Here is a 16,464-nt window from a genome sequence, read left to right on the forward strand (position 1 = left end):
GAAACGTATTCCTCATGGTGGAACACCTCCCAGGCAGGGACAACCAGATGGCGGATCTGCTCAGCAGACACAGCCACCAGATGCACGAGTGGGAGATACATCCCTCAGTGCTGCAACCGTACTTCCAGCAGAGGGGTCACCCAGAGATAGACCTGTTCGCCACAGGGGAAAGCGCAAAATGGCAAAGCTTTGCCGCCAGGTTTCAACATCTGCAGTCTCAGGGCAATGCGATATGGATGAACTGGTCAGGCAGGTTTGCGTACGCTTTTCCCCCAGCCCCGCTCATACCACTAGTGGCACGCAAACTGCGACAACACTCGATGACACTCATCCTAGTTGCTCCAACGTGGGCGAGGCAACCATGGTACACCACGTTCCTAGAACTTTCCGTGGTGCCTCATCAAAGGCTGCGACTAACACCCAATCTTTTAACGCAGAGCCATGGAGACATTCAGCATCCAGATCTGCAACAGTTGAACCTTGCGATCTGGCTCCTGAAGTCAGTTTGGTTACCTAAACTTGCCTCCGGACTGTATGAATATTATCAAGGAGGCAAGAAGACCTACGACAAGGGCATGCTATGCGGCAAAGTGGAAACAATTTGTCATTTATTGTAAAAATGACATAAATCCACTAGATGATTCAACTCAAAACATCATATGTTATCTGTTACATTTACACAGATGCAATCTAGCCTACAGTTCCATACGTATACATTTAGCTGCGGTGGCAGCGCATCTTCAGAACAGGCAGCGCCTTTCACTCTTCAGAGTGCCTGCTATTAAAGCTTTAATGGAGGGACTCAAACAAGTGATTCCTCCAAGACTCCCACCTTCACCTGTCTGGAACCTAAACGTGGTCCTAACCAGACTGATGGGACCACCTTTTGAACCTCTACACTAGTGTGAAATACAATTCCTAACGTGGAAAGTGGCTTTTATAGTGGCGATTACATCACTTAGAAGAGTTAGTGAGCTGCAAGCCCTAAGTATTCAGGAGCCATTCATCCAAATTCACGCAAATAGGGTAGTGCTACGTACAAACCCTAAATTTATGCCAAAGGTGGTATCCCAGTTTTACATCAATCAAACAATCGAACTGCCAGTGTTCTTCCCAAATCCAGATTCAGTGGCAGAAAGAGCTCTACATACACTAGACGTTAAGAGAGCTCTCCTGTACTATATAGACAGGACAAAACATTTCAGGAAAACTAAGCAACTGTTTGTTGCCTTTTCACCACAGCACAAGGCAACCCCATTTCCAAATCAGGTGTAGCCAGATGGATTGTTAAGTGCATACAGATTTGTTATCAGAAAGCTAAACGCACGTTAACAGTTGCCCCAATGGCGCATTCAACACGCAAGTTAGGGGCATCCATGGCTTTTCTAGGAAACATTCCTCTAGAAGAAATATGTAGAGCAGCCACATGGACAACCATACATACATATACCAAACACTACTGTGTAGATGTACACTCCAAACAGCAGGCAGCTGTAGGACAAGCTGTACTCAAGACTCTATTTCAGACTGCTGCAGCTGGCACGGGCAACCACCGCTAGGGGGAGACTGCTATACATTCTATGCACAGATATGAATTCAGCAGCCCACTTGCCTCGAACGGAATATGCTACTTACCAGTATGCATCTGTTCTTGGCATGTAGGGCTGCTGACATTCATATCGCCTGCCCTCCTCCCCGGTGCCGGTCGCAGCTGTAGCACTCAGAATTAATCTCTAGCATGGACATCACTTACTGTATCATACTCCATCTCTGCCACAATGGCGAAAAACAATCTGAGGATGGCGAGGATGCCCATGCGCATTGTATTCCGGGGGAGGAGCCACCTATCTTGTGATACTTCGAAGACTCTTCCAGGACAACAATGTGCAATCATCCGGACCCAACACTAGGCGGCGATCTATGCACAGATATGAATGTCAGCAGCCCTACATGCCAAGAACAGATGCATACTGGTAAGCACTGTTCCCAATAACCTGCGCGCCAGGGCGCGCGCCCATTGATGGCTCCCCAAGCGCGCAGTGCTCATTATTTAGCGCGCACATCCTGAGACTGTTCGCTCTGCCGCTTTTAAAATGCGAGTGGCGCGAAAACCCGGCATTTTCTGTTTGCTGTAGACAAGAAGATCACGACGGAGTGGCAGATAAATGGGTTTTGGGAGGGCGTGCGTTCACGTGCAAATGGCCCTTGCAATTGCTGCATTCCTTTCCTTCAGTGCACCGCTGTGGGGCTGATTGTCGGCCATTGAATTAATATTCAATGTTAATTGCAGCCCGTGTGCGCTGCAATTAACATTGAATACTAACTCAAAGGCCCACAATCGGCCCCGCAGCTGTGCACTGTTAAGAAATGAAAAAACGATTTTTAAAAACCGAGAAAAGAGAAGCCACGCTCGGACCTTGTCCTGTGCTCAAGTAAAGCAAGCAATGCCCCAGGACAAACAATGCTCTGAAAATGGAGCTATGCTCCAGAAACGTAACCCAAGGTTCAAGAAAAGATGTGGTCCCAGAAGAAAGATATGCTTTGGATATGTCCTGTGCTCCGGGAAAGAAAGGCTTGCTTTCAGGATAGGGTTGTGTTTCATGAAAGGGCGCCAATTTAATGGACATTGTCATGTTCATAGGGTAGTCTTGAGTCCCAAAAAATTAGCTTTGGTCAAATAAAGGTTCCCTGCCTGCCTCAGGAAGGACACTGTGCTTCGTGATGGAAACAGAGACCTGGGCACAACTATCATCTCTTGGAAGCTGGAGTGCTCCAGGCAAGCTTCAAGCCCTTCTTGGCGGGCGGGAAAAGCTGTCCCGCCCTTGCTCTCGGGACAGGCGTGTGCTGCAGGAGAGGACATAATGGGTGAGGATGTTCTGGTGATGGCGCTGCACTCCGTGGCACACAACCATGCTGCACGACATTACGAGGTTCCGGGGGAAATTGCGGTGCCTTAGAGATGGAAACCGAGGGGTCCGTGCCTTGCATCTGCAGTTTGGGCGCTACCTTCTCCTGTGTAGGCTGCATACCACCTCTGGGGGTGACCGTCCCAGTTTCATTTTCATGACGGGTTTATATGGGTTCCATGCCATGCAGTTATTGTGATTTCCAGACTGTATCCAAAGTTTTCCGAATTCTAATCTTAGGCTCACGTTTTGGATAAATGAACTCCGTCTGCATTCCTTTCCTTCAGTGCACCGCTGTGGGGCTGATTGTCGGCCATTGAGTTGCAGCCCGTGTGCGCTGCAATTAACATTGAATACTAACTCAAAGGCCCACAATCAGCCCCGCAGCTGTGCACTGTTAAGAAATGAAAAAACGATTTTTAAAAACCGACGTGTGCTTTAGCACAGGCCGTGTTTGACACTGTGCTTTTTCTTAATTGTGCACCGCTGCGGGGCTGATTGTTGGCCATTGAGTTAGTATTCAATGTTAATTGCAGCGCACACGGGCTGCAATTAACATTGAATATTAACTCAATAGCCCACAATCAGCCCCGCAGCGGTGCACTGTTGAGAAAGCTCCATTTTATTTTTTTTTTTTTTTTAAATAAAGCCAAATTGCACACTATTGAACTTCACGACTTTGCACAGCTCCACTTTCACATTGTCAGATTACATTATACTTTTATGTCACCATGATCGCACTCAGTAAGACTTCTATGGGTGGAGCACATTACAGTTGCCCAGAAACTACTTGAGGAAATGTGGGGGCCAAAATTAACAATTACAGTCGGTATCTCTCCATCAATGTCAGTAAATTGTTATATTTAGTCTGTGGATTTGAGAATAAACTAGAGGGCATGCAAATATCTGATCAAAGCTGCAGGTTTTCCCAATATTGAGCACTATTAGTAAATGCGAGAGAGGAAGTGCATTGTCAGGAGAGTAGGGACAGGCTCAGGGGCTGCTAGAGTGAGCGTTTTATACACCCCAGACCCTCTAACCTTAGGCTCCATTCTGAACAGCCAGTGATTTCACAAGGTGCATTCCCGTACACAATAGAATCGGCCTCGGTATTCTCTCACCTGGGCATTTGGAGTGCACTGAATACTGGGCCATGTGAAGTCAGTCAAAGCCATACTCCACAGGTTTTTAGTTTTAACTAGAGACATTTGACACTATATTTTGTAGCATGTCCACACCAGTGTGTCTTTCAGAGCACATACACCAAGTCATAAGATTATAAATGTGTATGTACATGCCAGTACAGATGCATATGCCATTCGTACACATCTCAAGGATCAATATGTTAGATCATGAAATGGAAAGGCAATAATGTCAACTCTTAACTCAGGGAGCCCATTAAATCTAAACACGTATCTGAAAATACTTTTTATAATGTTATGCAATGGCACAGTATCCCCGGTGTTCAGGCATGCAGAGGAACACACATGACCACTCAAGAACAGCAGAAGTAAACTTACAGATAACCCTGAGACAGAAAAAAGGTAAGCTAACAAGTGAATAAAGACTAACATTCAACAGACTTTCGCTATCCTGTTATCCTGTTCTTTGGAATCATCAGTTCATTAAAGGACTCACCCTTAGCTGCTCAGGCCCTGGCGGACACCCTTGACACCCTGTCTAACCGACTGCAGCTGGATTTGCCCTAGAAGCATTGCAGGCGGCGACGGGGTGGTGTGCGACCTTACAGACTGAAGGTCGACGCGGACAGGGAACAGCAGTGGGGCGAACAGCTGAGGTGCTCCAGCCCTGAAGGCTGTGGGCAGAGGCTCGAGAGGTGCAGATAACGGAGTGGACCTGCTGTGGGGTGGTTCTGCCACCCGAAGCTGCGCCGCCTTGCCTACCTTCCCCGCCTGAAGCTGGTGGAAACGCCTGGGGGGGTGACTTGGAGGCGTGATGGGGCACCAGAGAGCCCCTGCTGAGAAGTGAGCGTGGGCTAGCAATAAGCCAAGCCCGAACCAACATAATGTTTGAGCTGCCCCCGGGCCGTTATTTCGTGGCCGATGGAGGGCCGGGCTGAAGACCGGAGCAGAGGGGCCGGGGACGGACCGGTCGCGGGAGTTGCTGGGCCCTTGATGGAGGCACTGACCTGCCTGACTCTGCCGGTGGTGCATACTTCGATGGGCAAGTGAATGGCGGCGCTACTCCGGTGGCTGTGGACAGTTCCCTGACCTGCCTTGTGAGGTCGGGCGGCAGGGCGTGTCTGCAGTGTCTTCTCCCTCTGGGCTACAGCCACGCAAGGGGAATAAGGCTTGTTCCTACAGGACAATCCCTCGTCTGGGTTGCCCAGAGACTTGGAGACAGTGCTCTTGGGGGCCCGGGAGTGGCAGAGAGCCAGCCATTTGTAAAACCAGTGCACAGCTGTAAGGAAAGCGGATTTAAAAAAAGAAAAAGCCCGTGAGTGGTGCGTGCGCGACTGCGAGCCATGGCCTATTGAAGCGCGTAATAGACACCAATAGGCCATAGGCAGAGCAATGCGCCCTCTTGTGGCCTATTGCATGTAGTCTTTCATTAAAAGACGCACACAAAGGCCAATAGCTGCCCAGAAAAGGAAAAGCACACACACAAGCGTGTGCGATTCTTAGGGCAGCTATCCAAACCCCGTTTTTTCCCCCCTGACTAGAGGTCACTCAACCTGCGCGAGCACTGCTGCGCAGTACAACGCAGGTCACGAGACCTAAAAAAGGGGTTTGTGAGAAGCCAGTAAGAGAAGGCACTTAAAAGATAAAAGTTTGGAGGGTTTTTTGGTGCTGCACACACGCGCGGTCTGGTTTCTGGCGCACATAGCCATGGCTGCAGCGCACAGAGACCCTAAATTGCCGCACACAGCGGAAAAAAATTAGAGGGAACATTGCTGGTAAGTAGCATATTCCTTCAAAGGGGTGGCCTAGAGAAAGAGCATTTTACAGCATGTGTCAACCATTTTGGAAAGAAGCAAACAACCTTTACAATGATGATGATTTCCTTCGGAGGAATGACAAGTTAGTACCCCCTGTTGGTCTTCGGATGAAGTTTATTAAAAATGGCTTTGGACATATGGGAGTTACCTTCACCAAGAAGCGGTTGAGACAAACCTCGTGGTGGCCTTCTATGGATAAAGAAGTTGTAATTTGTAAATAATTGTATGGTATGTCTGTCTTCAAAGAAAACTTTGGTGGTGAGGAAGCCACCCCTACAACCTATTGAATTTCCTGAAAAAGCTTGGGGTGGATCTAGTAGGGGCTTTCAACAGATTGCAGAGGCATTTACACTTTGCTTCAGTAGCAGTTGATCTGTACTCAAAGTGGCCAGAAGTTCAATTTGTTTCTGAACACAATGCCAATGCTGTGATTGATTTTCTCTGACATCTTTTTCCCAGGGAATTCTTTCCTCTTTTTCTTAGGGAATTCTTACCTCGTTATTTGATCTGACAATGGTGTTCAGTTTGCTAATGACTTGGTTGAAGGTTTTCTTCTGATGTCAAACATTTAAAAACGCCTTTGTAGCATCCTCAAACGAATGGTCAAGTAGAATGCATGATCCTTGTACTGGTCCATTGTGTTAAATGGGTGGTCAACAACCGGTGCGTGTTGGGCAATGCTGTGAATTCTATTTTATCCTACCACACCACCCCGCAGTCTACTAACCACATTTCTCCTTATGAGTTCTTGAGAGGGAGGAAGTCAGCCACCAAGATTTGCCCAGGATGGATGAGCAAATTGGTCAAATTCGGATTTGACGCCAGGTTGATGCTGAAGCAAGAACAATGTTGAAGAGGCCTAATTGAAACAAAAAACAAATGTTGATAGTCGAAATAAAGTTCTTATGCAAATTTGACATAGGTGATGCTGTGGTCAAGAATGGAGGCTATGTGCATGTTGGACTCGGCCCTTCTGGCTGGTTCACCCCTAGACTTTTTTTTGCTTTTATATGTGAATTGGTGGTAGTGATTTTTGGTTTCTGCACACTTTCACTGTGTCCCAGTGGAAAGTGCGTGCGCACTCTGAGTGCATGGAGTAAGGTTGGCCTGCCCTCCCATAGGAATGCATTGGGAATGTCTGTTTCCCTGGTAGTTCCTGATGCGTGAGGTGTGCATGCTCGAGTTTGGTATGTGCGGACTCGTGTGACTGAATGCTGCGCAATGATGTATGCGGCATGTATGTGTCTAGTGTGGAAGTGCCAATTCTAGACATGGATGTGCGTGTGCAGTGAGTGCTGGCACGTGATTGGCTGGAGCTGGCTGGTGAGCCTGGCTCCAGGAGTCTGGATGGGTCTGCCCGGTGGTGAGTGTTGAGATTAGCATGCTGATGGCTGGGGAGGAGTGCACCTGGGTCCTGAATAGGGCTGGGCTTTCCCCACACCATGCTGGTTCCGCCCCCTGTGATGCGTCTAATGACCGTAGCCCTGCCAGTGAATAGAGTGAGGGGCTGAGCACATCAAGAGTGCTCACAAACCAGCTGCGACTGGTTTTTCCCCTCACCCTGAAGCCAGACAAAGGATTTAGTAAGATAAAAAGGGGCTGTGTCCCCTCACAATCTGTTCTTTTCCTGGATCCCTTTTCCCGAGGGGGGCTGCTGCTAGGCGCCAGGAGGACCGCCACTTGGACTGCCTCCCTGCCTGAAGTGCCTGTGAGCTGGCTCCTGGGCCCAGCCTTGCCCCCCCTGCCTGCCTAAAGAGCTTTGCTGGATTTTGTGTTTCCTGCTAGCGCTTGGGAGCGCTTTATTTTCATTTGAAACCTTTTGTTGCTCTTCTAAAGCGCCTGGGAGCACTTTACTTTTCCCTGAGCGCTCGGAGCGCTTTATTTCCATTGGTGCGGCTGCCCACGCCGCCTTTTGCCACGTTCCCCGTGGTTCTTATTTTGTCCTGGGAACCTACCCCGTGCTTGGGAGAAGAATCGCAGCGCCGGGCATTCAGGCTCATCCCTGAGGGGCCGCGCTGCCATTTGCGCCCACTTCACGACTGGAGCATGCACCGTACTCTAGAAGCGTACAAAATCGCAACCGCCTGCCCAGTACACCTCGCCTGCCGGGCCTCCAAAGTGCTTCGAGTATGCGGAGTACGCGGGAGGCGTACTGACAAGCTACCTCGCCTCTGTATTCCTGCGAGCCGTACCGGCGTGTGGTTAGCAGCCAGGTATGACTCACACTGCAGCTAGAAGTGCGGGAGGTTCGCGCCCATGCGCCTGAAGCGTACCAGTCTGTCCCGCATTGGAACTTTGTTCAGCGTACGCTCGAGGCGTACTGAGGCCCGCATTGGATCTTTGTTCAGCGTACGCTCGAGGCGTACTGAGGCCCGCATTGGATCTTTGTTCAGCGTACGCTCGAGGCGTACTGAAGGCCCGCATTGGATCTTTGTTCAGCGTACGCTCGAGACGTACTGAGGCCCTCATTGGATCTTTGTTCAGCGTACGCTCGAGGTGTACTGAGGCCCGAATCGAAGCTTTGCTCAGAGTGCGCTCGGGGCATACTGAGAGGCTTCAGGGCAGCCTAAATTATCCGGAGTCCCCCAGGAGGGACCCCTACGATTTCCGCCCTATTTGTGAGAGGCGTATGCCCGAGGCGCACTGAGGCCACATCCCCTCCAGGAGAAGAGTACGCTCGAGGCGTACTGAGGCGGCATCTTTGCTCAGAGCCACGAGGCTCGAGGGGGCATCTGTTTGTTTAAAGCCCAATGGGGCTATTGAGTGCCTCATTAATTTCTTTACTTGAAGCCCAGAGAGGCTCTAGGCATTCCTTAAAGTGCGCGCCCAAAGAGGCTTGTGTGGGCATTTCTTTCTTTAGAGCCACGGAGGCTCAGGGGGCACCTTCTCTTGTGGTAGAGCGGCCCCAGAAGGCAGCGGGCTGCTCCCACCCTGCCCACATTGTGTTTTTGAGCCCGGCGAGGCTCCAAGGGGCCAGTACTTTGGTTAGAGCCCACAGGGGCTCAGGGGACAGTCATTGATGGTCAGAGCCTGCGAGGCTCCAACGTGTTGGCCCCATCATTGTTGTTACAGCTGCCCAGCACTTAGTGGGCAGCTGCCACTTTTAGGCCCCCTGACTTTGGGACCCAGGGCGTCCTAGCCCTAGAGAGGCCTGTTGCCTAGGGACTGCTACAGGTTGTGGCTAATGTGATTTTTGCGCAATTGTTTTCCTTCCCTACACCTCTAAATGTGTTGTGATGCATCATGTGTAATGTGCTTATACCCTTACAGGTATTGTGATACTTAGGTGGTTGTTTTTCTCCTGGTACAGGTGTTGCTAGTGAGGTCCTGATTCCCTGCATGACATTTTCCTAAGGTGGTTAGGGTTGCGTAGGTGGTACCTACCTGTTACCAGTAGTTACTGGTTGTGTGCTAATTTGTGCTACAGGTATTTTATATTCTATGTTCTAAGTGCTAATTCTACCCAGTGCTAAGTTCTAAGAGTGCCTATTCCTGACAGTGGTCCTGTCTTGTACATATCCCCTTGTAAATTCTGCCCGTGCCTGTTGGCACATTGTGAAGTGTGTGTTCTTATCTAATGTGTTTTGGTATAATACAAAGGCTATTTTTATATATAACCTTGTGTGGAGTTTCCTTTGTGGTGGGCCTTGGGTGTTGTTGCTGGGTGCGCGCGCAAACACTTAACCTACATAGCCTCCAAGTTTAGTCTTGCTGCTCCTCGCGTCACCTTACCTAGAGGGTGAGCAGGGGTTATCTTGCCGTGTAACTCCCTTGCCCTGACTTAGGAATGGTGGTCTCTGACTGACTTGTCGCAAGCCCTGGCCAGCCAGGGATCCCATTTCTAACAGTGCACAAAAGTTATATAAGTTCAGTGGACCACTTGTTGTGGATAAAGTATGTGGCAACGCTGTGAGGGTAAATGGGGTCAGTTGGTCGAAGATGGGAAGGTTGGTCAAAGCTGTTCATGGTTCGGAGTTGGAGGTATTAAAGGGTGCTTGTCATTCCAATGCTGGGGGTGTTTCTTGCATTAGTATTCCCACGGAAAAGAATGGAAGAAAATGTGAAAGAGTGAAAGGCTGAAAGGGCGTTGGGTAGGAGAGGGCGGTGTGTAAAGTTGCCTGTCAGATTCGTGCAGTGATTCAGAGGGTCCTATACGGTGTGTAAGGTTTCTTGTCATTCTCAGGCAATGATTCAAAGGGTTCTGTAGTACTCCTATGTGGTATTATTTCCCCTCCATTTTGTTGTTTTAGTTTTTACTTTGTAGATTTTGTGTTCTGTTTCTTTTAATCTTTATGTAGTTTTATGCTGTTCTATTATGTTTGTTTTATAGCTTGTTTTAGAAAAGGAAAAGGTAAATGTAACATCCCACCAGCAATCTTGTTCTTAGCTCATGTTCATCCTTGAGCCAATAATATCGCTTTTGGAATGTAGAAGATAGAATTCTGTTACGATTACCTTTCTGCTTGGGAAAGGTGGCTGCTGATTGAGTGCCCTGGCTGTTGTTCCCTGGCAGCTCTGTTGTGAAAGCAAACATGCTCTTTTTCACTGCGGTTCCTGTGAATCTTTCTCTGTGGAGATCACCACACATTCCTTTACAGTAATAGACCGTTTTAATTGTGAATATTTTTCTGCATTCCAAATATGTTACCATCCCTGATATTTTTTTAACTGAATTTCCGGTATTTGTGCAATTGATACAGGTATTAGCAGAGTAGCTTGTAACTCATGGTAAATTACCTCACTTCAAAACTATCTAATACCAATATTATCAGGGTTTCGCTTAGGTATTTCCATCCCACTTTACAAAGGAGTTTTTTTCTAGATTTTCTTTTATGTATTGCTTTGTGACATGTTGCTCTTCTCGACACACGTCTGGCTCCATCTAGCAACACTGGACTCTTGTGTACTCTACATAATTACACAATCTTTGGTCTGTGTTTATACTAATGCTTTTAGTGTTTTGAGGTACATTGCTGTGGCCATAGTTACTGTTTGGAACATACACTCCTTGTAGGATATTTTGCGATGCATTGAAGACTTCAAATGTAAATAATAATTTCTACTTGTGGTAAAGAAAGGAATTCCATGCCTAGGCCTAAGACATTAAAACAAAAACATCTGATTTAAAATCACATGCAGATTTATCTCGATCCCTAAAATTCACAACGTGATACTCAAACGCATGAGGATTTTATAATATCAGTATAAAGTATTTAAAGTAATGACAATTACTTATTTGCTGTGCAGGGGCTATGTGTCCGAATTGCTCACCTGTACATTTTTTTTAATGTGTAATTAGTTTAGCTTCCTTCTCTCGTGGTCCTTTGATCACCTTCCTTTTACCTAGCATTTTTACATGTTTTCTGTTCACTTGTCTGTGTACGTTCATGTTTTCATTATTAAATTGCCTTATTAACAAATATTTTTTAATTCATATGCATGAATATCTGTGGCCACCTTCGTTTCTCCCTTAATTCCATGTTTGCAGATATTTGAGCATATCTTCATTTTTATTGTGTTATCACACGTTCAAATGAATCTATCATCTAAAAGACTCTCGTATTTCCAGTTCAGAAACTGTATCAATTCTCCAAGATGCCCCCGCCTGCTGCCTGCCTCTTTTCAAGTTTACAGAAATATACGAGAGAAAGTAAGTTGCTTTTACTTATATTTATGACTGTAGTCTTAAACATGTGCTGTTTGTGTAACCTATACAACTCCTGACCTTCAGAACATTATATGCATATTTTTTTGTTGCGGGTGTGGCAAGCAATAACAGTTGCAAAGCTCCGTATTCTTCATAAAGTTCATAGTTGGAGGTTTGTTCTTGTGGAGTTTTTACGTCAAGGGCGATAAAGAATGCAGACCGAGTAGTAGTAGTAGTAGTAAAAACAAAGTTTATTTAGACAATAGTCTATAAACCAAACACAAGGCCATGGATCCACTTAGCAATAGAAAATGTTACATCATAGTTCTTTTTAACATTCTATACACATTTAAAACCATTAAAACATTAAATTTACATTTTCCATATTTTACATCTTAATATCTTAAAATTTCTCAACTTCCTTGGATGCCTCCGTTACAGCTTCTCTTGTTGCTTTTAAAAATTTCCCCAAAGCAATTGTGATATCTAAAAACGACATTTCTGTATGCAGACCGAGTACCTAAGTAATTGGGCCTGTTTTCAATTAAAAAAAACTATTAAATGTTGTGGAAAACATGTCCTGCTATTGAATTAAACTGAATGTCCTGTCTGCTTGACAGTTGTGCAAACTGTTGCAGTTATCTCCCACTCAACCTCAAATGTGTGTAGGAAGGTACCTCCTGACTATGGTTGCCCCCAACTTTTTGCCCTGTGTTTTAGCTGGTTTTTGACATAGTCGACCTGGGGCCCTGCCAGTCAGGACCCCAGGCCTACTGCTCTCTCTCTAAAATGGATTCCATGTACCCTAGGTACATTTCCAATTGGTACTGGGCCACCTTATCAGACCCTGTAACTCAGGGCATAGGTGTACCCAGGGCTGCCAGGGGCTGCAACATGTATTATGCCACCCCTGGCTGGCCTCCTAAATTTGACACAACTGGCTGCATGACAGCTGGGGCAAAGTCGTGTAATCACCCTTTGCTGTAGGTGTAGTATACCTATACCTAACCCTAAAATGGACACCCAGATTCCTATCAGTCACTCCTATGGCAGGCCTTGACAATCCTGAAGGCAGAGTGCTTGGAATCGTGTGAGATGGTGCTCTGGCATGAGCTGAGCCTGTCTGCAGCTTGCGGAACCAAGTCCTAATAGCTGTTCCATGATATTGCATACCATATACTCTTAAGTGCATTATAATCCTCGCGGTTAAATGCTATCTTTGGTATTGCTTTATCAAAACATGTCGAGTAAGGTGTCATACGAATTGGAATACTAACCCCTCGCCAATTCTGGCGACGGGGTTAGCATTCCACCCTTCTAGAGGGACACGACATGTATGTAACTGTGAACCCCGGTTAAAGTTAACTGAAGCCTCAGCTCCACAAAATGGATGCTGCCACCACAGACACGAGTCTGACCTCCTGCTGCTGGGAGTCCTTCCAGCGAGGGAGGCTTGGACAAAGGGTTTCCTGTCCGGGGCGGTGCTAGCACCGTCCCAGACATGGTTTTGTGTATCCTGGGTAGGCAGGGCTTTTCAGGAAGGTGACTGCTGAGTGGCACCCCGGTGCTCACTAGGCATAGGCCGGTCAGAACCAGTTCCAGGGGCACACCAGCCCCTGGCCTGGGGAAAGTCCGGCATGGCAGAGGGGTGTAACCACCCCCCTCCTAGTCCCACCCATAGGCAGGACCTAGTCACCGGGTCAGCCCCCTTTTTTAGTATAAAGATGGGAGCGGGCCCCCTGTTCAAATTAGATCATCTTTGGAATCAAGACACGACTTTCTGCGAAAGGACATCAAGATTTCTTCTTCAAGATTCTCCCTTGTGGCTAAGGAGTAGTCACCCTGCATCAAGCGGGCACCATCCTAAGAACACTGCGGTCTGCTGCAAGTCCTTCTTCACGAATCCGACGACCCAGCTCGACGAGACCCGGCTTCCCTGGCACCTCTGACCTCTACTCACCTCTACAGCAAAGCTGAGAACTGTGAGTGCGACGAGACCTCGAGGGACCGACGATCGCCAAGACTGCACGACTTCTTTGCAACAAGCCCACCGTGTGCTCCACTGGTGAGTGCTTTGGGGTCCGAGAAGCCCCAACCCTGAGCAGCTCCAGCACCGAAGATCAGCCCTCCAGCATCTCCACGATCTGCGTGGGGCCCTTCTGCTTTTGCCTGCTCACCGCGTTGTTTGGCTACTAGCCGGCTGGCTTGTGGCCTTCTGAACGACGCCCGACGACATCACTGCTGCTGGTCTGGTTGCTCCAGACTGGCCCTTGCTTCCTTGCAACAGAGAAGCACCCCGGACCCTCCTGGTCCACTCCAGACGCCATTTTGAGTCCACCGCGTGGGCTTGAATTTGCCAAGGCTTTGTTGCCCAATCCTGGGTCCAGCGACGCCGACAGCTTCATCCATCGTGGGACAGCTCGCTCCTCCATCCTGGTCGCCGACAACGCCTCCTGGTCCGTGAGATCTGCGAGCACAGCGTCACCCACTCACCTAGTCGAGGTGACTACCATCCGGTGCCCTCCTGGTGCCACCTGACTACTGGCTAGTAGTCACGAACTTGGTCCCCTCTGCTTTCAGGTGTCATCTTCCTTCGATCCAGGCTTGGATCCATCGAACTTTCTTCACTGGTCGCCTGCCAGCAACTTCTTTCTTCCAGGCTCCTGGTCCGTCTACGAGGATTCCCGACGTCTTTTGAGTCCTATGCAGCTGCAGCCCCTGGGCTAGGTAACTTCGGCATTTCGGTGCCCCAGCATAGCCTCACTATCCAAGGGTCAGAATCCACTTTCGTTTTCCTCCTACCAGGTCGGGTTCGCCCGAGAACACTAACTTTGTCTTTACTAGCTACCATAGACTTTGTCCCGCATCACGCGTGAGAGTGCACACTCTGCACCCGAGTCCCCTAGGCCTCCTGTAAGTAATCTGAAGGTTCTATAGTCGAGACCTAGCGATTCCAAAGCCTATTAGTACTGTACTTACCTGCTAGTAATTTCGCATTCCACTTTCAGAGTTATGGTTTTCCGTGCCCCTCGGGCATTTGTATATACTGTGCTAACTTAAGTATTTTCGTAAAGGTTTTGTTTTGTGCTTAGTACCCTGTCCTCATAAAGAGTACAGGGCTGTTGTGATTCTTAATAAATATCTTGTTTATTTTCATAACACTTGTGTGGTGTCCTTTCACTGGGTATTCAAGGGGTATATGTGTGGTAAACAGCTGGCTTAACACGCCCTCTCGAGTCTTTAGCCTTAGACTGCTCGTATCCACGCTACTAGGATAGCTGGTCTATAAGGTTGACTTACAACCGATCATCAATAAGGGTTGCTGGACTGATACATAGTGTTCACTAGAATAGTGAGCACTGCATATCAGGCCACCTTCTCACACTTTTGTTCTCTGTATTTTTTCCACTCATAACCCTTAACTGGACTGCAGGCATCATGTTGATCGGCCTTAATAATCAGTGGGTTAATTGCCCTATACCCAGCGTTGGGGCTCCACTGTAACACGTTTGAAACTAGATTGTGAAAACAAGTGATTCTCTGGCGAGCTCACAGTCTCATTTCTGAAGGTATGCTAACTTCCACTTATTAAGTCACTTCCCAGGACCAATCACTAAATCTTAATAATTTGAATAGTGAGTGATGGCATTGCTTGTCTTGATTGCGACAGAAGTACCTCCTTCTTTGACACTCGTTTTAAACCTGTACTGTGAGCTTAGAATACCTTCGCCATGAAAAAAAACTTGGTCCTCCATCACATCTCTTGTGCTTTGAGAGCAAATGTCTGGTGCCTTCAGGCCTTTTGACTTACCCTGGTTTCAAAAATGCTTCTCGTAATAGGTTTGCCATCTTTTTGATACCAATTCCTCACTTACTGAAACTATCTTAAGACACAAGTGCTGTGCCATCTTTTCAGTCTATTGCATGAATTAGTTGTTGAGGTTTTTGCCTGCTCTTCCTTGGTAGTTAGTGTCAGGAAATGTAAGAGTTAATTTTGCTTTGTGAACTACATTAATTTGTGCACATATCCAAGTTATTCCTTGTTAGAAAAGGGAGTCTCTGGTTGGCAAGGGCTCGCACCTTTGTCCAAGTAGGGACCCTTCTTCCTATTTAGGATAAGGGAGTTACACTCCTAAAATAACCCCTGCTCGCCCCCTTGGTAGCTTGGCACGAGCAGTCAGGCTATTCTTAGAGGCAGTGTGTAAAGTATTTGCACATAACCAATAGTAATACAGTGTAAGCACTACAAAAGGACACCACACCAGTTTAGAAAAATATTCAATATTTTTATATACTTAAAACAAGACCAAATACGATAAAAATCCACCATACAGTACTTTAACAATAGTTAATTTGCAAGATGTCTTTAAATTGCAAAAATACATTGAAAACACTGTTCGTACGAGTCGGTAGCTCCATCCGAGCCTACAGCGATGCTGAAAACAGTGTTTCGCAGTTCCAGCTACCGCGTTGGTACGGGCCAGCCACAGCGTGAACAGACCCGTTAACAGTAACTTTCTTAGTGCGGCTCACACAGCGGTGCGAGTCGGTCTTGGCATCCGTCGTTGCAATGCAAAGTGGAAGCGGTGCACAGCGCGGTGTCCTCTCGATGCGGTGCAAGCAGTGGCTCGGCGACGATAGTGCAGACGGCATCAGTGAGACCAAGGCGGGCAGTGCAGGGTGAGATGGTGCTCGATGCAGTGCTGGCAGGTTGCGATGCAAGCGACTGAGCCGGTTGGCGGGAATTGATGCTGACGGAGCCGGACAGCTGTGCGTGACGAGGCGGTCACAGGTGTTGAGCCAGCGGCGATCTGGTCAGTGAGACCAGGCCATCGAAGTGAAGCGAAGCGATGCGGTGCGGGCTGCGGTGCTTCTCGATGCGGCGCAGACAGTGGCTTGGTGCGTCGGTGAGACCAAGGCGTGCGGTGCAGGGCAAGTCGGTGCAGTCTGCG

At 47.8% G+C, this 16,464-nt stretch overlaps 1 protein-coding gene across 1 annotated transcript in view; it reads left to right on the plus strand.

Moving 5' to 3' along the window:
- Positions 1-16,464, plus strand: part of MARF1 (meiosis regulator and mRNA stability factor 1) — a 508,142-nt gene that overhangs the window by 217,424 nt on the left and 274,254 nt on the right. Inside the window, exon 13 of the mRNA XM_086949144.1 lies at positions 11,435-11,515. Coding sequence (XP_086805270.1) covers positions 11,435-11,515 — 81 coding nt within the window. The remainder of the gene's footprint in view (positions 1-11,434; positions 11,516-16,464) is intronic.

This window comes from Lissotriton vulgaris, unplaced genomic scaffold (genome assembly GCF_964263255.1).
Source record: "Lissotriton vulgaris unplaced genomic scaffold, aLisVul1.2 SCAFFOLD_694, whole genome shotgun sequence".
NCBI classification, from domain to species: domain Eukaryota; kingdom Metazoa; phylum Chordata; class Amphibia; order Caudata; family Salamandridae; genus Lissotriton; species Lissotriton vulgaris.